Here is a 27,192-nt window from a genome sequence, read left to right as displayed (position 1 = left end):
TTCATCTTCTGAAAAGTAGTCTCACGCAACCCTCTCCCTTGACGCCTTATTCGCAGTTTGGCCACTTTCTTCCGAATAGGACAATGTTGGCAAATAATGCTTATTCGGAAAATTCTTCCGAATAAGGATTTCAAACAGCTAAACCTCTATCTGGAGGAAAATTCTTCCGAATAAGGATTTTAGACAGCTGCAGCTCTATCAGGAGAAAAACAATATAGAGACTCGCCATCGATTTAGAAACGATTCTACCAGACAGGCGTTCTTCCGAATAGTGCTGACCACATTAAGATGTGTACCTTTGATGTTAAAGATATTTCCCAGAAATGATATAGTTAGATTGTTTTGTGATAGTCTTGTTCCTAAACGAATGTCATGGAGTACAGTAAAATGTAATGCGATTAGAGTAGAGAGCCAGGTTCAGCAGAGATAGCTTCTTTGTCTCCTTCTGAGGCAAAAGTACAACTGCCAAATTGCCTGCTGATTTGTTTTGCCACCATCGAATGATTATCAATGGGATCTTGTATAACAGCAAAACGTATCCAAGAAAGGGCGATCGTTCAAACAACAGTGTTGTAAAGACTTCTGGTGGAAAATATGGTATGATACAAAGAATACTGGTTGCATCTAAGGTGTTGTACGTAATTCTCAAAGACATAAATATTGATAATATTCCTATAGTGAAGCATGACTCGGGTAGGGAAGCAAAAGGGATAAAATGAGGATGGACGAAAAACGAAAAGCTGCAGAATTTCTCGTCAAAAGCTCGGTCTGAAGACAACACGTTTTTATTTAGGTTAGGTTACCAAAAATGGATCACTTTTTAAATAATCTTCTCAGTATCGAAATAAAGTTTGGGTTGACTTCTATTTTTTTAATCTAACGTTGATGTTTACCCTAGTAGTCATATTGCTGCCAAAACTGGTACCTGTAACTTGAATACTTTGGAAGTTGCGAGGACATGAAAATATGGCTGTTTTTGCTAAGGTTAGGTGAGGGCGGTCCAATCGTGGATCACCCCACCAGCGCGTATGGACCAGAGGTGTGCATATCCATCCGCCCAGCATCCGTTCAATCCGCAGCCGGGCCGCGGGTGGGTCGCATACCACTGGACCCGTCCGCACCCAACCCGCCCAATCCGGCCCGCGCATCTGCTCCATCCGTTCCATCCGCAGCCTGCTGGGCGGCCGTTCGTCTCTCTCGCACTCCCAGCGGCGCCGCTCGCTCCGTCTCGCTCGCCCGGCCAGCGGCGGCGTGGCGTAGCGTAGCTGCCTCACCTGTGTCGCCCGGACTGCGTTCGCAAGGCGAAACAACGCGTTCGAATCGTCGCCTGGACAGGCCAGCTTTTGACGCTGCGGATAGAACGGATGCTGGACGGATGGATGTGCACACCTCTGGTATGGACACTAAGCAAGTCATGCATTCAGTGGTCCCAAAATTTCGAAGTAGTGTGTCTAAAGTGCACCATGAAAAATTTTGAAGTGACTGCGGTGATAACTTAGCCCAGAATAAGGAGTGCAACAATCACCTTTTTGAACGTCATTTTTCCATCGATTTTCGGGGGCCTGTCTTAGGTGTCTTCCTAAACGCAACCCTGCAGAGTAGAGAGAGGCAGTTGCAAACTTGTCAGCTTCACATCTAACAGTCAAAGGACCGCTCTCAGGAAGGAAAAACAGAAATTTAGAATCTGGCCACCTGGTCTTTAGATATAGACCCACAAACAGAAATGATCCATGTTTGGTACCCCGATACATGTTTGGCACTTTACCCTAGCCATAAATTCAATTACAAACATCTGTGTTTTGATCTTTTTTTTGTTTCATAGCAAACTACTGCACACATAACCGCTGGGTACTGTGAGTATCCTCGTGGTACGAGGATACTCCTCGAGCCACGTGCTTACAAGCATGCGCTTGACGTGCCTACGTATAGACTTTGAAGTGTGTAAACACTGAGTGCACACTTCGAGGCGTATGTCAAGAACCTATAAAGCCCCAATCCGACTGACTCACTGACTCACTCATAGAAATGTTTGGGGTGAAGGAGTGGTCGTAGAGACTTGCGGTTTTTTCCATTCAATTCCAAATTTTATGGGAAAATTGGGAAAAATCCCAAAAGTTGAAAATTCCTTACCGTTTCCGAGAAAACCTACTTTATCTACAAAAAAGGGGAACAAATTTCTCACCGTTTCCGAGCAAACCTACTCAATCTTCAAAAAAAGGGGACCGACCGACTAAAAATTTTTATTCGCCCTATCGGTAGGTCTGGTCGAGACATTTCCAAAACTGTGCCGCAATCGGGTCTCCGTCACCGGCAACATCCTCAAAAACGATTAAATAGGCCTAAATTCAACAAAATCCACTCAATCTTCAAAAAAGGGGACCGACCGACTTAAAATTTTTATTCGCCCCATCGGTAGGTCTGGTCGAGACATTTCCGAAACTGTGCCGCAATCGGGTCCCCGTCACCGGCAACATCCTCAAAAACGATTAAATAGGCCTAAATTCAACAAAATCCACTCAATCTTCAAAAAAGGGGACCGACCGACTAAAAATTTTTATTCGCCCCATCGGTAGGTCTGGTCGAGACATTTCCGAAACTGTGCCGCAATCGGGTCCCCGTCACCGGCAACATCCTCAAAAACGATTAAATAGGCCTAAATTCAACAAAATCCACTCAATCTTCAAAAAAGGAGACCGACCGACTAAAAATTTTTATTCGCCCCATCGGTAGGTATGGTCGAGACATTTCCGAAACTGTGCCGCAATCGGGTCGCCGTCACCGGTAACATACTCAAAATCAATCATCAATTATCATCAAGAACCTACATAGCCGCAAAATCCGACTGACTGACTCCCTCACTTAGGTTCTTGATATATAGCCCCAATCCAACTGACTGACTCACTGACTCATCCACTGACTCACTCACTCATAGAAATGTTTGGGGTCAAGGAGTAGTCGTAGAGACTTGCGGCTTTTTCCATTCGATTCCAAATTTAATGGGAAAATAGGGAATATCCCAAAAGTTGAAAATTTCTCACCGTTTCCGAGCAAACCTACTCAATCTTCAAAAAAGGGGACCGACCGACTAAAAATTTTTATTCGCCCCATCGGTAGGTCTGGTCGAGACATTTCCGAAACTGTGCCGCAATCGGGTCCTCGTCACCGGCAACATCCTCAAAAACGATAAAATAGGCCTAAATTTAACAAAATCCACTCAATCTTCAAAAAAGGGGACCGACCGACTAAAAATTTTTATTCGCCCCATCGGTAGGTCTGGTCGAGACATTTCCGAAACTGTGCCGCAATCGGGTCCTCGTCACCGGCAACATCCTCAAAAACGATAAAATAGGCCTAAATTTAACAAAATCCACTCAATCTTCAAAAAAGGGGACCGACCGACTAAAAATTTTTATTCGCCCCATCGGTAGGTCTGGTCGAGACATTTCCGAAACTGTGCCGCAATCGGGTCCTCGTCACCGGCAACATCCTCAAAAACGATAAAATAGGCCTAAATTTAACAAAATCCACTCAATCTTCAAAAAAGGGGACCGACCGACAAAAAATTTTTTATTCGCCCCATCGGTAGGTCTGGTCGAGACATTTCCGAAACTGTGCCGCAATCGGGTCCTCGTCACCGGCAACATCCTCAAAAACGATAAAATAGGCCTAAATTTAACAAAATCCACTCAATCTTCAAAAAAGGGGACCGACCGACTAAAAAATTTTATTCGCCCCACCGGTAGGTCTGGTCGAGACATTTCCGAAACTGTGCCGCAATCGGGTTCTTGTCACCGGCAACATCCTCAAAAACGATAAAATAGGCCTAAATTTAACAAACTCCACTCAATCTTCAAACAAGGAAACTGTCCGACTAAAAATTTTTATTCGCCCCATCGGTAGGTCTAGTCGAGACATTTCATTAACTGTGCCGCAATCGGGTCCCCGTCACCGGCAACATCCTCAAAAACGATTAAATAGGCCTAAATTTAACAAAGTCCACTCAATCTTCAAAAAAGGGTACCGACCGACTAAAAATTTTTATTAGCCCAATCGGTAGATCAAGTCGAGACATTTCAGAAACTGTGCCACAATCGGGTCCCCGTCACCGGCAACATCCTCAAAAACGATTAAATAGGCCTAAATTTAACATAGTCCACTCAATCTTCAAAAAAGGGGACCGACCGACTAAAAATTTTTATTAGCCCAATCGGTAGATCAAGTCGAGACATTTCAGAAACTGTGCCACAATCGGGTCCCCGTCACCGGCAACATACTCAAAATCAATCATCAATTGTCATCAAGAACCTATAAAGCCCCAAAATCCGACTGACTGACTCCCTCACTCATCAATCATCAAGAACCCATATAGCCCCAATCCGACTGACTGACTCACTCACTCATAGAAATGTTGGGGGTCAAGGAGTGGTCGTAGAGACCTGCGGGTTTTTCCATTCGATTCCAAATTTAATGGGAAAATTGGGAAAAATCTCAAAAGTTGAAAATTTCTCACTGTTTCCGAGCAAAGCTACTCAATCTTCCAAAAAGGGGACCGAATGACTAAAAAATTTTATTCGCCCCATCGGTAGGTCTGGTCGAGAATTTCCGAAACTGTGCCGTAATCGGGACCCCGCCACCGGCAATTGGGCAATCATCTTCAAGAATCTATATAGCCCCAATCCGACTGACTGACTGACTCACTTACTCACTCCAAGAAATGTTTGGGGTCGAGGAGTGGTCGTAGAGACTTAAGGTTTTTTTCCTTTCACCTCTATCCTTGTCAAAGCAGTCTTCAATATTTTCCGGACCTTGTATGCACCCATTGACTGCCACAGTAGCCAATGCAATACAAGCTATCTATTTGGGCAGTAAAAGTAGCCTTATTATATGGTCAAAAGCGGTTAAATAGAGCTTTCAAAGAAGCAGGACATTTACTTCCTTAGAAAATTTGCCTTTGCTCACCGCGGACTTACTGAAAATACTTCGGCACGCGCTCCACACATGCGGGGGTCTGGGGGCGGAGCCCCCAGCGAGCAGCGCGAGTTTTATCCCTATTCCTGAAGTTTTCCCAATCCCTTTGTCTTTTAATCTCGGTGACTTTTTACTGTGCGTCAGCGAAGACAGATAGAGTGTTAATCCCACAGATGTTGCGACCGCGCAAGATGCGGAAGTATCCTTGTTCTCCCCAAGAGGAACCCCACGAGTTTTTGACAATCCAATATGGGATTGGGCCTTCTAGGCCGTAACCTACAATGACGACACCATGGTTTATTGTCGTTGGGCACGAGGCATCTGCGATGATACCTGAAACGAGACAATGCCAAAATGTGAGTGACGAGCGTTGGAGACGCGATCACAACATAGAAACTGCGAATGACGAATGCGTATACAAATCAGGGCTGTCGGAAGTACTTCCTGCACTGTTAAAAATAATCGTAAATTAACGACATTTTGTAAAACAATTAGGTCGTTTTTAAACGACATATTTTGTAACGACTCAAGTCGTAAATATACGACTTGAGTCGTAAATTTACGTCATATTTGTCGCTAATTTTGATAGCGAGACGTTCCGTTTGAAAACGAATTAAGTCGTAAATTTACAACTTAATCGTAAGTTTACGAACGATCGTAATTTATCTATGGAATATGTTGTGCAGTTATGACTTTAGTCGTACATTTACGAACCTTTTCGTAAATTTGTGTAATGAATCGTAAATGAACGACACAAATCGTAAATAAGCGAGCGAAATTGCAACTTTTCATCTACTTTTCGGGAATTTCAGATTTCAAAATATGTAATCGCGATTACGACACTGTCGTAGAGAAATGATTTTTTAGTCGTTCAGTTACGACGAAGTGGTTTCAGAACGATTTCTGTCGCTATCAAAATTACTCTACAAATCAAAGAGTGTACATGGTATGCTCTAACTGGAGCATGCCTGCAAGCACGCTCTAGCTAGCGCATGCCTGCCAAGCATGCACTAACTAGTGCATACATGCCATGTACACGCTTCCTGATGCAGAAAACTCCCTATCCCTTAGGCAGTAAATGTACGCTTCAGTTATCGTGTACATGGCATGTATGCACTAGTTAGTGCATGCTTGGCAGGCATGCGCTAGTTAGAGCGTGCTTTCAGGCATGCTCCAGTTAGAGCGTACCATGTACACTCTTTGATTTGTAGAGTAGCGACGTTTTTGTCGCTAATTTACGACAAAATTTCTGACAGTGTGGTAGGGAAGGGGCGGAATTTTTGTAAAAAAAATTGATGGGTTGTCTACCGTTAAGGGGCAACACCCAGTACGGTTTAGACTTCTTTAATTATGTTCCAAATCCAGCGAAAACTACACTATTCTAGACCATTTTTAGAGCATAATAATTATTGTGCGTGTAATTATTACACGCTCTTTTGGCGAGCGAAGCAACCCAAACGGTAAAATATTAGAGAAAACTAGTTATGATTTATAATTAACCACTTACGAATGTCCACAGCTAATGTGAAAATGGCGAATGTCCACTCATGAGGTCACTGAGTGGTTTGCAACTTGTCAACACTGGTCCAATCAAATAATAATGACTAACGGCTCCTCTCATCTCAATCCCATCAGGCTAACAATACATATCTCAAATCGGACTCTTAAATATTTGTAAGAAGCATCAGATCTAAAAGACCAGCATTCTTCGTCACCTGAGTCTGATGACGATGGTGAAACCAGAGTCCGATGACGATGGTGAAACCAGAGTCCGATGACGATGGTGGATGGTGCATTTGTCTTCTTAGGCAGCACTTGGCCTAACAGTCATGGGTCCAACACAGAGTGTGCTACATGGAGGTTATCAGCATGGATGAGTCCAAGTTCTCATTAGCTGCAGAAGATTCATGCGCCAATCACCATATTCATCAGACTCCGGTGAGGGAGAATGCTGCTCTTTTAAATATGTATGACCCCCGCAAAGATGTAAGAGTCCATTCTAAAATACGTATTGTAAGCCTGATGCGGTTGAGATGGGAGGAAAAGTTACACTAAAAACCTAACTGTCTACACGGCAAAAGCACCGCCTGGGATTCCCAGGGGCATCATGGGAAAAAGGGCATATTTTCCAGGCACCGCCTGGGAATCCCAGGCGGTGCTTTTGCCGTGTATTAAGAACACACTTACAAATGCATGCTTGCAAGTCCACACTTACAAACGAATGCTTGACGCTTGGAGTTATACGGCGCCAGGGATGCATTTGTTAGTGTGTACTTGCAAGCATGCATTTGTAAGTATGTACTTGGCCAAGCATGCGTTTTTAAATGTGTACTTGGAAGCATGCATTTTTAAGTGTGTATTTAGTAGACACTTAGGTTTGCACTGTATTCATTATTATTTGATTGGAACAGTGTACACAAGTTGCTAACCACTCAGTGACCTCATGGGTGGTTGGTTGATTAAGATGGGCTGTGGACTTACGCCTGTTCGCCAGAAAGGTCCATGGACTTACGCCTGATTGTCAGAATGCTCTATGGACTTACGTCTGTTTGTCAGAATGTTCAATGGACTTACGCTTGTTTGTCAGAATGACCCATGGACTTACGCCTGTTTGTCAGAATGGCCTATGGACTTACGCCTCTTTGTCAGAACGGCCAATGGACTTACGCCTCTTTGTCAAAAACCCACCTGGACTTACGCCTCTTTGTCAAAAAACCACCTGGACTTACGCCTCTTTGTCAGAAAACGGGTGGACTTACGCCCCTTTGTCAAAAATGGAATGGACTTACGCCCTTTGGACACCTTCTGTATCTTCTGAACTAATTGAGATATTTTCATTTTTCAAAAACCAGTAGGCTTGTTATTTAATTTTAAATTCTTTTCTGGAAAAAAGTGGATTTTGCCAATTTGTGGACTTACGCCCCTTTGTCAAAAAACCAGTGACATGCGTCCTGGTGAGAAATTTTCAAATCCCGTGCTCGAGGCTCAATCCAGAGAGGCGGAATCGTGGCAGGAGTGAAGCAAGGTCGCAGAAAAATGAAGTGCACTGGCGCTCCGTCTTGCCATCGCCACCCCACCCTCCCATACTCATTTTTCTTTTATTTGACATAATTTTGAGCCAAGAATAAAATATCAATCGAATACATAAGTTACTTTTGTCAGAATGATCGTTTTTCGAATCCTCTGCATTTTCACTGGTGTGCCCCCTTAAGTCGAGTTTTACATCGTTTCCTGCAGTTTTTGGTGTGCTGACAACGAAAATGACTTCCAATTTCATCCCAGACCTTTACTTTTCCAAATATTTACCAATTTCGCAAAATTTACCAATTTGTGACCAAAATTTCAAAGTTAAGTTTCCCATTGTTTCCTGCAGTTTTCAGTAAGATATTCACGAAAATGACATGAATCCCGGCCCTTTCGTTACGGCCCTATTGGCCCTATTCTGCACATATTTTTCGCCATCTCCTATAAGAATGTGTTCAGACGCATCGCTTGCCCACTACGCGCCCAAACGAAACGGCGCGTACCCCTAGTTTTAACAGTGTTGACAAGAGTAATAGTATAATCTTAGGGATGAATCCCCTTCCCCTCCCTACGACATTTCAATTCGTGTGCCTACACCGTTTTCAAAATCGTCCAGATTCACTCTGTTGTAGTGAAATAAGTGCCTCTCACATAGTGCTCTGTACAAAGTAGGTAAACGCTATGCTTCCAGTGACGGAAAACGCTGTACTCTTCCAGGTACAGTAAACGCCGTACTAGCAAGTACGCGTTAAGTCCTGTTAATAAATTAACGGTGAATCAGTACCTTTTTGCCACAGGGATGGGTCGGCCGAAACCTACTCACCGGTGAATCAAAGTTCTTTTTGCTGTTTCGACAAACGAGTGATACTATTTGCCAGACTGAAACGTGTTGCTGCTGCATTGTTCAAGACAGTCCAAGGCATTTTTTTGCGACGTTTGTAAACAGAACTTACCTCCTGCGTAATGGGTGAAAGCTGCCGATGCGGCATTCACAGTTGCGGCTATAGGCCCGTTGTTTTGGACTTCTTGCCTCATCCGCTCCTCACCCTCGTCACCTTGAATGAAGTCGACGTTTGATACCTTAGCGACCACTTTGCTCGCGACGTACCGGCAGCTTTGTACCTGGAACGGCAAAGGAGTTTTAACACTTGACTCCGCCCCTGCTAAGGATTGAACCAAACTTGGCTTGTGCGTTCCTTCCTACAAACTGTCAAAAATCCCCGGGAGTAAGATCTGACTAGAGTCAGGGCTGGTTTCGCTTGAGGCTTGAAACTACCAAAAATGGCTATTTTCAAAGGAGCACACCAGTAAACTCATCAATATTTGGCCTTCTTTCTTATTTTGTCTTGTTAGCAGATGATACCTTTACTACTTCCAAACATACCTATAACACACTGTTAAAAAATTCTTAAATTTAATACATAATGACATCTTATTTTTAATAACTTTTTGAAAGGTTATAAAAACTCATAAAGGTTTCTGAAGTTTGAGAAAATTTCTTACATTTACCAAAACATTTCTGACAAGTAGTGGAAACATTGGTAACTTTCAGAACCTTCATTAAAATTGAAAAACAGGTTGATAATATTTGAGATCGCTTGCCAAATGCAATAATTTGTTTCTTAAAATTCAAAATTACTATGACTTTTCATATTTGATTCTCATCGTGCCAGTTAAAATTGTGATCATCGGACTTTTACTCGAGAGTCCACACCCAGGGAATGATTTACTTGTTACAAAAAAAATTGCATCAGCACAAGACAAAATTTGTCTCACGGCTGGGCAATGCAGGTGTTGTGATTGTTAAAAGTATGTTCTTTGTCTCCCTGCTATGCAAAATTTATCTCTGTTCGAGACAAAATTACGTTGTCTCAAGAGGTTTTTAATCAATTTGATTCAGACCCAGCATCAGCGATGTGACGTCAGACAGCAATATTTTCTTGCTATTTTTGTCTCTGAATTTTGCTCGGCACAATGCTGCTTTTTGCATCAAGTAGTGAGAAAAGAACATTTTCTCAGTCTGAGACTAACATTCTTGTTTCTGCTGCGCCTGCGCACTTCTGATCTCTTCGACCAATGACAAGCAGAGCGGGAACTGCTTCGAACGGTAACCCGGTCCCTGATTGGCTGTGGCCGGCTGTGGCCTGGCATACTGAAGAAGAGCGGCGCGTTCCATGGCTCTCTCTCAAACGCGTCGGAGCAGCAACTGCTCTCGTAGCACAGTGGTAAAGTGCCAGCCCTCCTGGATAGTAACCCGGGTTCGGTTCCCACCGAAGCGCCACCAGTTTTCTCTGGCCAAATTATCACGTAGCCACCCAGAGAATGGACGGGAGTGTCAAGATTTCCGAAAAGGAGGGGGAGCAGTGTTTTTTAGTTTTTTGGGTGGGGGAGAAGGGGTACTGGCAAAAGATAAGGCTGGCGGAACCGAACCCGGGACCTGTGACTTTCCAACGTGGGCCTTAACCCCCAAGACTGGGGGACGTGCCGAAACGTGCTGCCTCACGCACTGCACATAACACAAGCACTTGCTTCGAATCCTAGCAGAGGCAACTTGTTCCCGGCGTGAATGGCTGTCGACGAGGCGGGCGCGTGTTGCATTGAGGTACACGATTGATGTAGTCACCATCGCCGCACTGTTAAAAATATTTGTTTTAAAACAACAACACAGTTACGAACCTCTACAACGCTGTTGTTTGTGAACAAGTTTGCTTGTTTTGAAACGACGAATTCATTGCTAATTATTTTAATGACGTATGCTGTTTCAAAACAATATTTTGCTGTGTACAAACAACCCGGACAATCTAAAAAGTGGTTACTGCGGGGTAACCGGGACTCTACTAGGTCTGTGACCTAATCGGCAATAAAAATTGATGCAAATAAGGCTGTCTATCGGTTTACAAACATCTTGTGGACGAACGACGCAACTCGTTAGTAAACAACAAAAGTCATTTGAAAACAACTTTGATCGCTAAGAAAATTAGCAACATATTTACTGCTAAATTACAACATAATTTTTAACAGTGCGCTCAAAACACGGGAAAAAAAATTACCGCGGTGCCGGGACTCGAAGCTGGTTCGCGGCTCGAGGCTTGCCGTGGAACGCGGCCTGAGCATCTCGGACACAGTGGTATCGATTTGGAGGCTCGACATCATTAAAAAATGAATCATCTAGCTGAGAGTCGAACCCGGATCCTTCGGAGTTAAACGCGGGAACCGTATCCGTTGCTCTATGGAACGGGTTGGCAGCTTGGCACGCAAAGGCGGCACTTCTGTGGAGTTGAGTGGCGGGGAGTGCCTACATCGCGAAACTAAGAAAGCCGCGCGCCCAGTCACTTTCCTTCGTAGTTCCACCTTCGTGGCGAAGTGGGCAAGGCTACTGCACCCCACGTCAGAGGTTCCGAGTTCGAACCTTGCCACATGCAAGCGTTTTGTGTCAGTTCTCTCGAAACCTGAGCAAACATTTGTCTCATCCATGAGACAAAAGGCGTTAGAAAAATGCTCAATTTGAGAATAAAATGTTTGATTCGAATCAAATATTATCAAAAGTCAGGTGACACAAAATCGAGCATCGATGCAAGTAAATCGTTCCCTGGGTGCAGAAACCAAGGCTGTATCCTAACAATAATAGAGACCCATTGCAAAGTGCTCTACAAATCAAAGAGTGTACATGGTACGCTCTAACTGGAGCATGCCTGTAAGCACGCTCTAACTAGCGCATGCCTGCCAAGCATGCACTAACTAGCGCATACATGCCATGTACACGATAACTGAAGCGTACATTTACTGCCTAAGGGATAGGGAGTTTTCTGCATCAGGAAGCGTGTACATGGCATGTATGCACTAGTTAGTGCATGCTTGGCAGGCATGCGCTAGCTAGAGCGTGCTTGCAGGCATGCTCCAGTTAGAGCATACCATGTACACTCTTTGATTTGTAGAGTGTCCAAACTGAGACTAGAATTTTTATTGTTTCTTTTCCGAAGAAGGTTAGTTACCTAGATGGCCATCGCAAACCAAACTTTCGCCGCTGAACACAAACACAATGGTGGTTTGAATTTGCCCTAGGTGCAGTAGCTTACACTTTACCTTCAATAGGTGTGTAGCGGGTCTGCCTACCTAATCGTACCACATTTTTGCCAACCTCGATACTAAAGTACATTTTATGGCGATACAATTGAGTATTGCCAATAAACGGCCTTACGGAAAAGTAATACCTTCAGAACGGTGATACACAGAAGTATCGCCAAAATTTGGCAATACTTTTGGGTAATGCCAAAACTACGGCATTAAACCAAGGTCTTGTGCCCTTGATTTGTTCGACGTTTATTGCCAAATCGTGGCAATACTCCAAGGTATTGCCAAATTTTTGCAATACTTTTGTGTATCGCCGTTTTGAAGGCAATACTTTTCCGTAATGGCATACTCAATTGTATCGCCAAAAAAGGTGCTAAAAGTTTTCCCTTTGGATTTACAGTGAAAAGAAATGCAATAATTTGGCTTGGCCTTTCGAAAGTACTGCGACACGATAAAATATGACAGACATAGACTATCGTTGACCGTGGCAAGACGAAATGCACACAAAAGTAACAATTATAACGTTTCGTTTCTCTAGGAAGAGTAGCCATGTTTACTGTTTTCGTTGTTTTGCTTTTGTTGATTGCTTGTGCGCCCTGACCTGTTGAGTGCGAATAACACATTGAGGGCAAATAACATGTTGAGTGCGAATAACATGTTAGGGCCGGTTAAGGCGCATGAGCAATCAACAAAAGCAAAACAACAAAAACAGTGAACATGGCTACTCTTCCTAGAGAAACGAAACGCTGTCTGTCTGTCATGTTTTATCGTGTCGCAGTACTTTCGAAAGGCCTGAGTGCTATCGGGCCATTTCAAAACTATTCGAGTGTTGTTCTGAGGAAGATTTTGAAGAGGGAGCGGAGTGGCGCGGCAGGGCCAGGCTAGGGCTCTGAGGCTAGCTCAAGTCTTCCTGATTTGAGAATGGACTGAGACCCCTTGCTGTATCAACTCCTTACCAAGAGAGAAGTGACTCAATGATATCCAGCATTTTGTGTTGATGAGAGTGTATTATTCCAGTGTCTCAGGAATTGCTGGCCAAACCACAGCGATTGCATTGTTGGTCGGCGGCAATGACACGTAACCTGAAAATACAGATGCAGGTCTTGTATTTCACTGGTCCGGTTCTACCTTTCATGGTATTATTGCAGTGATTTGAACTAGGGATCCTAAGTAATGAAAACTAGTGTATGGAGATTTATTTTTTCTGTGAACGGGTAATGCTTTCCACGCCAAATTATTGCATTTCTTTTGGAGCGCCAAATTTTGGCGCTGTAGAAAAGACGCCACTCCACTGGTGAGGAAACGTGCCACTGGATTTGCAGTGAATTGGTTTTGTCTGCTATGGGATTACCTACAAAAATTGAAAGGTATTTTGAACTGTGAACTTGACTAACGTTTTCTTTCTACGTTGCTAGAACTACTTACCATCCCAGCGTACGGATAAGACGACCACCCTTCAACACCCGAATTCTGCATGTACAACATCGCATTGTACGGGTTGCCACCGTTACAACCACTGTCGTTGTCGTCACAGTCCACCAACTGCTGGGGGCTCAGATCATTCGGGCTCTGTCCATTCGCCAAGGCCTGACGTGACTCGACACAACCCACCTAGAGAACGTCAAAAGCATAAAGCAAGATTCATCTTTGCACTTTTTGGCCTGCCCTTCGATTCAATAGACCTCTTTGCCGTTCCCACGGCCCCCCTCCCTGGACCACCGTTGCCTAGCAACGCGAGCCAAACAAATCGCAGGTATGCTGCACACCGGACGGCGCGCGGCGGGTGGGTTTTCCGGCCATATTTCCTAAACGTTCAAGATAGACGGTACAGAAGCGAGCCGATTGTAGATCTCAGCTTAAACTACAATCGGCCCCGCTTACTATCCCCATCTAGCTTAAAACGTTTACGAGATATGACCAAAAAACGCATCCGTCGTGCGTCGCCTAGCAGGCAGCATACCTGAGATTTGTTTGGCTCGCGGCTCGCGTTGCTAGCGACGGTGGTCCAGGGAGGGGGACCGTGGGAACGGCAAAGAGGTCTATAACAGGAAGAGTAGCGATAAACATCGGCAACTTTGGCCCGTCCCGTACATTAACAATGTGTGAATTTCGCCTTTGTTTAACCTGACGGACTTGAACTGAGTCTGGGGTCAAAATAGATGTTATTTTCGTCATCAGCGCCTCAAAAAGCATCAGAAACAATGCAAAAACTCGATTAAAAAGAATGTTCAAAATATACCCCACTGGGATTTGAACCCGGGTCCAAACTTCTCCGATTTCCTTGAAACTGGCACCGTTGGTTTTGTCTCGTCGCCCGATTCCAAAAATACCCTACATGCCTGCTAGCTGTATCCGTTGCCGAAATCCTCCTCGACCCCATGTAGACATGATGCAGCCGGGCTCGGATCGGATTTGCTCCCACCGGGCGGTTCTTAGGGTCACCCAAGGATGCTGCATACCAAATTTGGTCCAAGATCGGACCACGGAAAGTCCTGGGAAACGAACGAACGGACGAACGAACGAACGGACGCACAGCCGCATCCAAAAAAGATACTCCCCCTCCCCACGACTGACTGTTTGAGTGACATACAACTTTTAACCACAGCGAAAAGTGGCCGATCGATTTTCTTCGTTTAAGAGTCAAACGATTCGTTATTTCAATAATTGGGAAGCGAAAAAATATTAGAATTTACTTTTTCTCAACCTTTTGCCTGCTAAACGAGGAAAACTCATTTCCCATAAGGCCTGCAGTGAGGGGGTGGGGGAAAATACCGCGCCCCCCGGCCGGCACCCGCGACTCGCCGATCGCACTTTCACCTAGAAGGATGCGTCTCAGATGGGTCATCAAAGCGTACGCTACCCCTCAAATTTAATTTTCTATCTGCTGAACTTGGTCCCGTCTCGATGCGACCCACCGTTCTCCAGCTTTGACCTTTTCCTCCCTAAAAAGCGGCAGAATTTTCGCTACTTTTTCTTTCCGTGGCTGGTTTGGAGTACAAGACGACTTCCGAGATACCTCATCAAAGCGTACGCTACCCCTTATTTTTTACGAGGAACATTTTTGCTTTTGTTACTTTTTCTGTAGGACGAACGGTTCTTGATATTGCGACTCCCCCTGGTTGCCTACCTCGCGGGGGCTCTTCCTTCTCATGCGAGACTTCTATCGGCTGGGTATGATAACTTAACTTTTATTAAAACATAGTTTCGGTTCTTCGACCGTCATCTCAAGAACCATCAGTTCTCTAAATTTACCCACTTTCCTTCCCTTCCGCTGTCACTGGTTGCCTACTTGGCAGGGGCATTTAATTTCTCACAAGACTGCTTTCCAGAGCGGTCAGAAAAATTCTATATGACTCTACTTTTTAATAAGGAATATTTCTGGGGCGATTATTTCTGTCTCTAGGCGCAACGGTTGTCAAGATTTTGCTTCCTCAAGATGCCTTCTTTGCAGGGGCGCTCACTTGATGTTCGAGACAAATACACTATGATCCCCTTTTCACAAGGTCCTGGGTTTTTTCGTTTTTTTACGGCCCCATCAAGGACAGCAAACATCTCCGATTTTACAACTTTTGTGTTAGAGAACCGGCCCTGATAACTTAATCCCCTTCAGGTTGCCTACTTTCCAGGGGCTCCAACTTTTAATAAAACAAACTATCTTGGAATGGTTAAGTACAGCGTAATTAAAACACAAAGTCCGTCTTCATGGTGGCAAAGGTGAATTCCCGCTTTTATTGCTTTCTAGCCCATTTTTAACAGAAAACTTTTGGGGTAGAATTTTAGATTGTAGGGCACTGCTTATGACAGTCAGAGTCCATTTATAGTTTTTATACATAGCTATACGGCTTGACAGGTACGCATTAATTCGTTTGTCAAGATAAAAAATTCTTCAATAGAAATCTTCTCTTCAGGAACGATGGCCATTTGTACTTTGTCACTGCTGATGAATGAAGGGCTGCTGCGTTCGTCACCCCACTAGCCATCACAGCTCCTCGCTGTAATTAGTGAGCAGTGCGATTCAGGCTAGATGACAGGCGCTGCTGTTTTGAAGACGGCAAAGTCATTTCACATCAGCTGCTGACTGCGGCCAGGACAACGACTCCAGGGGAGCCCGACTTTCGACGCTTTGACTCAATGCCACCCCCTTTTGACTCACTCGTCACGAAACATTGTGTACCAGACAGCTTCTGGAATTGTTGACCGCGGCGTACACCGCCCGATTAACAGGCGGCTAGGTCCTACTATCGCTAACCAGACCGCACTCAGCGGGCCGAAGGCACGCACGGGGGGTCTGGGGGGCGAAGCCCCCCAGCGAGCGAAGCGAGTCATACTATATGCCCGTGCCCTCGTCATATTTTTACAAAAAAATAAACGGGACGGGCCAAAAAGAAGGGGGATCGATTTCGGGACCTCGGGTGACTTGGGAAAAAAATTACCCCGCAACGCTGCCGTAGTTCAGGCGCGTAGTGGCTGAGCGATGCGACTTTACAGTCTAATACGAGAAATTTTCTATCAGGGGTCTGATTTCTAAGACAGTCAACTGCAAAGAAAATCATACGCCGTTTAAGTCTGAGGTTGAGAGACTCACCCTATTGCATGTTGTCAAATATATATTGATCCTCTTAAAATATACTAATGTACTTATGTTAGCTTTCAGCATTGAATACTATTTCCGTAGTCAAACAAAGCTTAGTGAGACAATTCACCAATACATGTATGCCTACTAATTTCAACAGCTCAATTTGTGAAGTTCCCTTATTTTGTTTACTATGAAAATTAACATTAGGGGAAGTTGCTGAGAAACGTGACAGACTCACGGCAGTTGATTTTTGATGCGTCTTAACACAGCAAGGGCTTTACCATTGATCAACCAATGAAATTTTAGCTTCAATGCCAGCGCAATGCTTGTTTCAGTTTAGAACAGTGTGTCGGCATGATGTACAGAGTTTTGCGAGCTTGGACAGTTTAGCACTACTTCTAAGCCCAGAGAAAATCTTCCCAAGTATTTAGAGCATGCTTATTTAAAAGCAGTTTTCTACTTTATAAACAGATTTGCTTCGAAACCAAGAAAGTTTTCTTTTATAACCTATTTGAACAGAATATACTTTTTTATACAAAGCCATGCTTCGCACAGCAATCAAAATTCTCTGTATTTGTAAACCATACTAAGAATTTTCATTGCCATACGGACCATCATCATCATCAGCGCTGTTAGGCCTCAGCAGACCGCTAGCGTTGGCTTTGTATAAAAAAGTATTTCCAGGTCAAATAGGTTATAAAGAAAAACTTTGTTGGTTCGAGAAGACGATCGTCTACTTACCACACTAAAGGCCCAACTGGAACCGCATGATTCCTCATTCTTCACGCTGGTAACGACTCCTTTCTGTCTCCAGTCAATAGAAATGCTGAAGGAGATGCAAGTCACCTTGAAGTTTACCTCGACACACTGAAACGCGAGTTGTAAAACAAACACTACCTACATATTCTGTATGCCGGTGTCCACTTGTCTCCTCAGCCGACGGCGTGGTGCCCATCGGTTGGTCAAAGGTAGGTCTGCAATGTCTAGGTTGTTTCCATTCAACTCATGACCTTCCTGAAACACAACGTATAAGCCGCGTACACACAAAGTCACATTATTCCAAAGGGTGAGAGATCTTACCAATTTTCGGCGATACAAAACGTATGGCCGAAAAAAAGAAAGAAATGTATGACACAAATGTATGACCAGACTTATGTTCTTATACCTATACTTGTACTTATGTATGGGCCATACTTATGTATGACTAAAAAACAGGCTCAGCAGCGAGACTGGCCCTTGTTTTTAGATTAGTTTTAATTATATTTAATTAAATTTATAACTGCTCATTAGAGCTTATAAATAGTTAACTAATTGAAAGCCTTATTAAATTCAATTAAAATTTATTATAATGTTTATGGTTAATAAGGTCTACAGGAATTTGTTCAGAGAAAGATAGTTTACAGAAATCAGTCTTTTTTCAACTTGAACAATGAAAGGGAACTGATTGCATAACAATAAGAGATCAAACACTTCACCTCAAACAAAAAAAAAAAGAGATCTTCACCAATGCAAACGAACTTTGCTTCAACGATAAGAGAGATCACTTCACGATAAGAGAGATCAAACACTTCTCCTCAAACAAAAATAAAAAGATATCTTCACCAATGCAAACGAACTTTGCTTCACGATAAGAGAGATCAATTCACGATAAGAGAGATCAAACACTTCATCTCAACAAAACTAAACAAGATCTTCACCAATGCAAAGGAACTTGCTTCACAATACAAGAGATCAAACACTTTACCTCAAACAAAAATAAAAAGAGTTCTTTAACAATGCAAAGGAACTTTCGCTTCACGATATAAGAGAGGTACTTCACCTCAACAAAACTAAACAAGATCTTCACCAATGCAAAGGAACTTTGCTTCACAATAAAAGATACCAAACACTTTACCTCAAACAAAAAAAAGAGATCTTTACCATATGGAAATGAACCTTGCTTCACAATAAAAGAGATCATAGGCTTACATATCTAACAAAAATAAAAATATCTTTACTCTGTGGCGTATAGAGCAGACCCAGAAAATGTCTGTTAGTATCCTTCTTTGGTGACATTAATCACATACAGAAAAGAATTAACACAAATGTGTAGGGTACATAAAAACTATGTACTTCAGAATACTAACAAAAGCACTTGGAGTGCGAAACAATTAAAAGAGAAATAATTCCAAAATTGGAAAACATCAAGAGTAAAATAAAAATGCATCACACTGTGGCGCAGACCCTGATTTCTGAGCAGCGCCCAAAGAAGGCCTGCCGCATAGCTTGAATGCCAACCCTGGGAAGCCAGGATTTCTTGTCATTTTCCAGTTCAATAGCTTTAGCTGCAAGCAGAAGAAATAAATATAATACATAAAAGCAAACATTCAATATTGGTGTAAGTGGCACTGTATACACACCTAGAAGAGCATCCCTGCCATCAGGATGCAAGCGGCACTTTGTACTCTCAGTTTTCATCTGGCTAGAGCCTCTGCCCCTAGCAGGGTACCCCTGAGGTGTGCAGTTTACGAGGGCATCAATGACATAAATTTCCACCATATTTCCAACATTTTTCTGATGAACATGGTGACAGATTTTGCCGAGTTCAAAACTGTTGTAAGTTCATCCTCTTTGACATAAACTTGAAAATTAGGATGCAGACGAGTAACCTTATATTAGCAATAATAACAATTGGAAAAATTAAGACTATAATTTGGAAGATCAGGCACGCTTTACAATTTCGCTTACCCCAGGGTCAGCCTCCCCGTGCAGGTAGTTCACTCCTTCATAAAAAGCCGCATTACGCTTTACTGATGATCAGCGCTTTGGCTTTGGAGGTGGAGAGGCAGCGCTACTGGAAGAGCTTGATGAAGAGATGCTTGAACTAGAAGATGAAGAGCTGCTTGAACTCGAAGAGGATGAGGATGAATGGTGCCTCCTGCGCTTGGATTTCTTGCTATGTTTCCTCTTCTTAGATTTCTTGCTTTTCTTTGAATGCTTCTATTTCTTCTTTCCCTTCCCAGCATCCTTCTTTGATTCCTCCTGTTTGTCCTCTGAATCTGAATTATCCTTCTGATCAGGCCCTGACTTACTCTCCTCAGACTCATCCGCTGAAGTAGATGCGCCGCTCACCTTCTCCCTCTCAGCCTTAACCTTGGTTGGAAAACACTCCTCAATCAATTCCTCCGTGGACAGTGTTTTTCAAAACGCTTTGCACCGATGGAAAGGGCTTGAAATTTAGGGTGCATTAGGCTAATTGCTCTTCTCGAAACTCCTCCCCTACCTGATATAAAGGTGCAGTAAAAACACCGAAAAACACAAAAAACATAAAATTGAGGAAAAAACTCGAATGCGCCATGTCGATGTAAATGATTTCGCCCTTGTGTTCGGTTGAATTGGAAGTATCGGGCAGTCTTTTAGGCCTAATGCACCCCAAATTTTCTGCTCTTTTGATCTGTGCAAAGCGTTTTGCAATCAACGGGCTAGATCATACAATCGAAGCAAAATAAGTAACCCCTGCAACTCACTCGCGCACGGCTTCACGCGCTTCCTAGGCCGTTGCCGCCCCCTGGCAGTGCATGTCTGACGGAGACACTGTTAATCAGGATGAAACAAGCTGAACTCACCATATCCGAAAACCTGTTGATGCCAAGGTAGGAAAGCGTTTCCCCTCTTGCGTAGCGAGCATTATGTTCAGCGACCATGTCAACGTTACGTCTGAATATTTCCATTCTACGGGAGTTCTCTTCAGGATTCGAGTACGTCTTGTTGTGGAGTGTCTGAAAGGGCGAAAATCGTGTCGTGCTTCCTTACAGACTTTTCTCTCCCACATCTTTACAACAACTGTGAATCGTTACCTTGAAGCTGTTCCATCGGTGGATGAAATCGTCACTGCAGAGGCAAGCTAAAATAGAATTCAGGAACAGGACACCAAGGAGCCACATTTTCGCTGACACTTTAGTGTCGGATATCTGAAAACCAGTAGAGTTTTAACAAATTACTGAAATCGCAGTGTAAGAGGGGTTAAAAACAGAATTGGAAACATCTCTCAGGTTAGCTCTCAAAGGGTGCTGTTGAAAAACATGAGTTACGGTGTTAATGAATCCGTTCGGACCACCGGAAAAAATCCCGCAGAGCATTCAAAGGTCAAAAGTTCAAAATCACCGAAATGACTTGGAAGGGGTCGGAACGACTTCAAGTAGTCCTCTCACAAAAAAAACTCTAGCAGTAAAGATGCTTTGCGTGCCGCAATTCAAGGGGTCCATTTCAAATGATCCTTTCTGAGCGTTCCCCCTAAGAGAATCTCATCTGAACCCGAGGCGAAAGTCACTCAGTTTTATCATTTGGGACGGACACGAGTAGAAGCGGAATTTATTTCTACATGCTCCGTTGGGAAATTCCGTGCGTATGGGCGAATTCTGAGTGCCATAAATTTGAAAAATGAAACTTTCATTTCGGGGCCAATTTTGGTGATTTGCAGCTGTATCAAATGATCAAATTGAGTGAAATTCGCCTGCGTCCAAGGTAAGATTCTCTTTGAGGTAACACCCAGATTATATCTTTTGAATAGGACCCCTCGAATTAAGGGGAGACGTAAATTTGATTCGACGAAATGCACATGTTTTGGCCTATCTCCGGCAGGACATTCTTATCTTCCATGTATGCGGCATTCCAGGGCCGAAGCTGACCTTGACCGATTTCGCTTCATCGTGGCTCAAATATTATCTACCCATATGTCATCACGCCCACAAAGTTTCAGCACTATTGGTCTAGTTTAAAAGAATTTCCGACCGTACAGAAAAATATAGTTCGCTATTAGCCCCCGTGCTAGGAGTACGCCGCACAGTGATGCAAAACCAAGGGGAAATTACTTTGAATTTTGGTGTACATGGCCGTGAATTTCATGAATTTTTTTGAAATATTTGAATTTTTGTTGAATTTTTTGAATTTTGACAAATTTCAATGAATTTTTGCGAATTTTCAAGATTTTTTTGAATTTTGATGAATTTTTTGAACTTGGCTGCAGTTTTTGAATTTCATGAATTTCAATGAATTTCTATGAATTTCTCTGTTTTTTAATGAATTTTGGTGAATTTCAATGAATTTTTGAGCCTTTGATCTCCGAGGGCATCTCGGAAGCATCCAAGAAGTGGGCTGCAACGTCCTCGGGCTCGGGAGTCTGTGCCTTCATCGCGCAGTAGTGGGTTGGTCCAACGAATGTGTCAGATCGCTCTGTTTCAACCGACCCGTTCGGACGCGTGAATGCAGGCGCTTGGATGCTATGCCATACTGGGCGCCCCACCGCCCACGTCTGTCCGTCTTTCCTGCGTGAGACTTGGAGAGGGTGTCAAATGCGATCAAGAAAAACATTCGTTTGTTCATCCTTTGGTGTGAATGTATCGGCGTGTTTCCGTCGCGTTGCTAACACGCACTCACGTGCGCTCTCTGAGCGGCCGGGGGCCGTCCGAAACACATTCCACAAGGATCGAGAAGGTTTTCTGTGAAGAACGGCGAGGACAGAGGACCACCCCTCAAAGAAATGACACTGTTAACAGATGTCCCCGCAATTAGGCAAGGTCGAGGAGCCCGGCCGGGGGAGGGGGGAGGGGCCGGCGGCGAGGGAGGCGGTGGCCTGCCTGCACCACGGGACGCCATTCATTGACACCGAGCCTCCCTCGGCCGCCGCGCCTTCAAAAATTGACCCACAAGTTCCAACTCAAACAAAATTTTGGACCGTATAGAGGCGTGAAAGACGCTTGCGTAGTTTTAAAAATTGTAAAATTTAGGGAAATACTAGAACACCTGTGCTTTGGTAAGAGTCAGAGTAGTATAGCGCCAACACACCGGTAGCCATGCTCAGTTTTCATCTGCTATGTGGCACTCGCCGGCTGCTGCGTTAGCAATCAAGAGAGACCTCCTCCCCTCCCCCCCCCCTTCTCACAACCACACGGTCTCCGCGAGGGCTCCCCTCACGTTTTCGTACGCAGGTTTAAATCATGCATCCCATCGTAAATTAACGAAAATTCATTGAAATTCATTGAATTTTAGTGAGTTTTAATGAATTTCAGTGAACTTTGACACATTTTGATGAATTTTGTACACTTTTTGAATTTTTGTACTGCAATGAATTTTATGAATTTTGAAGAATTTCGATGAATTTCAATGAATTTTGGTGAATTTTTAAATTTTATGAATTTTACTGAATTTTTTGAATTTTGTTGAATTTTTTTGAATTTTGCATTAGGTGTACACATTTTTTCGGAGTAGTTTCCCCTTGTGCAAAACCGAAAAAAGTCGCGCAAAATTATAGAGTGCCCTGATCACTGCCAATTTTCAGGCTGTGGGGTTTTGAGGGTCGCTGACCTCATTCCTGAAGAAATTCAACGTATGCGACCACCACAGGGGCGGATCTAGGACTGTTTAGGGGGGTGACACTGTAACGCTGCGCTTGATCACTGCCATATTTTGTGCAGAGATGTTTTAAGGGTCGCCGACATTATTTCTGAAAGGATGGAACGTGTGCGACCACCACAGGGGCGGAGCTTTAGTAGTTTAGGGGGTAACATTGTTACGCTGTGCTTTATCACTACCAAATTTTGTGAAAAGAAGTTTTTAGGGTCGCTGACTTCTTTTCTGAAGAGATTGAACGTGTGCAACCGCCACAGGGTAGGAACTTAAGCTGGAACTTAAGGGGAAACGATTATGGTTAAGTTTGGGAAATGGAAGTTGACCAGTCATTTGTGACAATGCCGCGACTTTGGAGTCGATTTTTTCGAAAAGCGCAACTTTTCGCAACCTGAGACCATATAGACCTTAAAGTTGGCCCCAGGTGCTACCATGTGGCTGTGACTGACCGGTTCGCAAGTGTTCGCAACTCGACTTATTCCACTTCGAAATCAACAAAAAAGACAAATTTGGCTATTATTTTACGGCGAATATTTAGTGACCGAGAGCTTTGCCGTTAATTGTAGCAATTGTAGCGGATATCTTGAACTCTCAGCTTTCCAAAAACACACAACATGTTACACTTTGTTCTGCAGATGCCGCCACAACGAACAGTTTTCGCACCGCATCACAGTGGGCGGAAAGACCACTTTTGACGGGAAAAAGTCGGGTTCCGCAACCCTTATGTAGATTCCAATACATGCACTTTCCTAGCTCAAAAAAGTGTGCCGATTCCAAATCTGCCTTTGTTTTTATCATGCGCCTTTTCGTTTTTCTCATAGAAGGCTTGAAAGTCACATGTATCTATTCGCTAAGAAATGACGCAACAAAAAGCGCTTAAATTCGCTGCGTTTACTGAGTCAGTTTTAGATCTAATTTTACAACCAGGATGTTTTTAGAAAGAGCAGTTCACGAGGATTCCAAAACTGTCATTGGATTGTAATTTCTAGTATGTTTGAAAAAAACTGCGGCCGTTTGAAATTTGCATGTCACAAAACACAAAATTCCAAAGTTCCCTTGGCCGGCATAAAAAGCCCCAAGTTGCCCCGCGCTCTCTCTAGATTCATTTGGGACCGCAAAGAGTGCTCTTTCGGAGGGAAAAAGAATTAGCTGCCCATAGCTGCCCTTCCGAACTTTATGGCTCGATTTGTGTGAGCGTGCGTACGAAAAAACGGGTCCCGACGCATGTCAATCGCATAGGTCATCTCAGGGCATTCCCCTCCCGCCTCCGGCCCTCTCCCTTTCCCGTCCCCCTCCCGTTCACTCCCAGTTCCCTCCTCCCCCTGCCCTCCCCCTCCCCTTGTACAATGACTTTTCAGTGTTGTCGACTTAGGACAGCAAATATGGGTATATTCGGAATCGGGGCGACACAACTGGACCAATGACGCGTTCGGAGTCGATCAGTGTTGTAGCTTGGCCTGTAACGTGTCGTTGCCTTGTATTAGAAGTAGAAGAAGTAACGCAATAAAATCTGTTGCCACAATAGGGGGCCTACGATGTTGATTTAGTAAATTATACAGTAAATTTATACTATGCGTCCATAGAAAAATCGAAAAATGGCCAGATTTAGAATCAGGATGATGATGATGACCCCCTTAAACCTTGAAAAATTAAAGTCATCCACCTTGAATCATTGAATCTGCCTCAGCAAAGTTTAGAAAATTGCTAGATTCAGGATCAGTGACACTTGAAAACTGATATAGGACGTTTTGACCCGGTATGCTCGAATAATAAAATTTACCACCCTTGTATCACTGGATCTGCCCCAGAAAAATTCAAGACATGGCCAGATTTGGAATCAGCGACCCCCAAAACCCAGAGTACGGAGTTTTAGCGCGGATTGCTCCAAATAAAAATCTACCCCCTTATATCTCCGGATCCGCCCCTGAAAAGTTCAAAATATGATCAGATTTAGAATCAGCGACCCCAAAAACATTGAAAACGGATGAATAATGATTTTCGGACAAGTAATTCAGTTGTAATGACTTTTTCCCGTCAAAAGTGGTCTTTCCGCCCACTGTTCGCATGTGGCTCTATTTGGTTTTTTGCATCAAATTGCTCTATTTCAGCGCCATAAAAAGATAGGCCTACCCATATTGTGGCACAAAAGAGTTCCGTCACCGTGTAGTTCGATCTTTTCTGCGCTCAAAAACGTCAGTTCCTTAAGGGATGGACCAAATCAACGAAAAGTGCTTTTTGCGCGCGACTTTTTACCGTTTTGCATCACTGTGCGCCGCCTACCTCTGGCTGCAGTCTCACCCAGGATAAGCTGCTTGAATGAAAAAGCAGTTTCTGCGCACCCTTCCCAGAAGATACTGGCACGACATTGTCTGCATCCGCCATATACTACCTTGAGCGACATGATAAGAGGTGAATGACATTGCTTTCGGACAAACTCGAGCTGTTTGCGACCTGTCGTGACCTGCAAACGTATCTTATTCCATTGACTAAGCGACATGAAACCAAAGTCACAGGTTTTTGGACAGAGGGGTCCACTGAACCAAATTATTCAGGACGGACGGACAAAAAACATTCTGTTTTTAGCTCTGAAGATTCTAAACTTGGCCACAGGACTGTCAAATTTTTGAGACAAATACTTTGAGCAAGTGTGAATCTTTTTGTGAAAATATGAATGTGTCACTCTTCTGTAACTCCTAAAAAGTCAGAAATACCCTTTGACTCAATTCAAACTTGACTCAATTCTGGGTTGAACAGGAACGTTGTTATTTGTCCGAAGTCACTGTGGCAACAAAGCTCCCAAGACAAACCCTTGGAACTTCTTATTATTTATCAAAATATGATTTGGCTTGATGACCTGATGCTGATGCTGCTTGATGCTGAGTGCCATTATCTTTTCTGGCCTGTTTCTCTCGGGATCATAACAGAGCCAGTAACATCAATCAAGAAGTCTGCTGCCTTAAAATTTACTATGGAATGTTTCTGAAAGAATGTAGTTATTTTCAGTAGGTGGTATCATTTTTCCTAACTGTCATTAGAATTACAAATGATTACTCTACAAATCAAAGAGTGTACATGGTATGCTCTAACTGGAGCATGCCTGCAAGCACGCTCTAGCTAGCGCATGCCTGCCAAGCATGCACTAACTAGTGAATACATGCCATGTACACGCTTCCTGATGCAGAAAACTCCCTATCCCTTAGGCAGTAAATGTACGCTTCAGTTATCGTGTACATGGCATGTATGCGCTAGTTAGTGCATGCTTGGCAGGCATGCTCCAGTTAGAGCGTACCATGTACACTCTTTGATTTGTAGAGTACAGTAATTTATAATGGTGAATATTCATATATTTGGCCCTCCATGTCATTTTATGAAGTTTCACGAGACCTCCAATACTCTATATTTCTCAGTGAGTTTTTTGTGCTGCAGCTTTATCTCATCAAAGACTTCAAGTAGGTGGCAATTTCTGCCCCAAGCATGGCAGGATTACCTGCTAATCGTGGATTCTTAAAAATGTTGGGTACAAACATCAGCATGTAAATCTACTTCCAACAAATACTTTCAGCGCAAAGTGTTCTAAGGTGCACCTTGTGGCTGCCTACATTGTATTCATGCTCATGCTGTAGTACTTTATTTGGGCTTATTAACACAGATATGATGATCTTGCAAAAATAAAATTGTTATATAACATTCCATTACTTTAAAGAACACAAAATTCTGTTCTTTCTACACTCTACCAAAAATGTCCTGTAAATGCCGTTAATTTATTACCAGTTTTCACTGTAGGTCAATTCACAGCGTTTACTGTGATCTGCTCACGGGATTCACTGTGATCTTGTTCGCGGTGTTCACTATGATCTGGTCCCCAGTAAACACTGTGAGTTTGACGCCGCTGAGCACCGAAGTACAGCAAATCAGGCTCCAATTCACGGCGTTTACTGTGGCCAGATCACAGTGAACACTGTAACCGAGATCACAGTGAACGCCGTGAACTAGTTCACAGCAAACGCCATGAATTGCATAACAGCAAACATTGGTAATAAATTAACGGCGTTGACAGGACATTTTTTGTAGAGTGTACATTATTGTGCCAATGATGCCACCTCTATTTTCTCTCAGTTTGGAGCAGCTGAAGGATACAGGGTGTAGAAAAAGAAGCCTTTAAATTAACA

General features: G+C 43.5%; 1 protein-coding gene across 1 annotated transcript; it reads right to left on the bottom strand.

Moving 5' to 3' along the window:
- Positions 1–767: 767 nt before the first annotated feature.
- On the bottom strand, positions 768–25,375 carry LOC117651242 (ervatamin-B-like). The gene is made up of 9 exons (XM_034395066.1): positions 25,322–25,375; positions 20,476–20,589; positions 20,245–20,397; positions 17,541–17,653; positions 17,381–17,465; positions 13,489–13,674; positions 8,946–9,114; positions 5,042–5,301; positions 768–1,974 (listed from the first exon to the last, which is right to left on the bottom strand). Exons 2-8 carry the CDS (start codon positions 20,560–20,562, stop codon positions 5,099–5,101), a joined length of 996 nt encoding a protein of 331 aa, XP_034250957.1. The 5' UTR covers positions 20,563–20,589; positions 25,322–25,375; the 3' UTR covers positions 768–1,974; positions 5,042–5,098.
- Between the last annotated feature and the right edge of the window lie 1,817 nt (positions 25,376–27,192).

The sequence above is a fragment of the Thrips palmi genome, unplaced genomic scaffold (assembly GCF_012932325.1).
Source record: "Thrips palmi isolate BJ-2018 unplaced genomic scaffold, TpBJ-2018v1 HiC_scaffold_5, whole genome shotgun sequence".
NCBI classification, from domain to species: Eukaryota; Metazoa; Arthropoda; class Insecta; order Thysanoptera; family Thripidae; genus Thrips; species Thrips palmi.
Note: the sequence above shows the minus strand (reverse complement) of the source record. Positions and strands in the feature narration are given on the sequence as shown.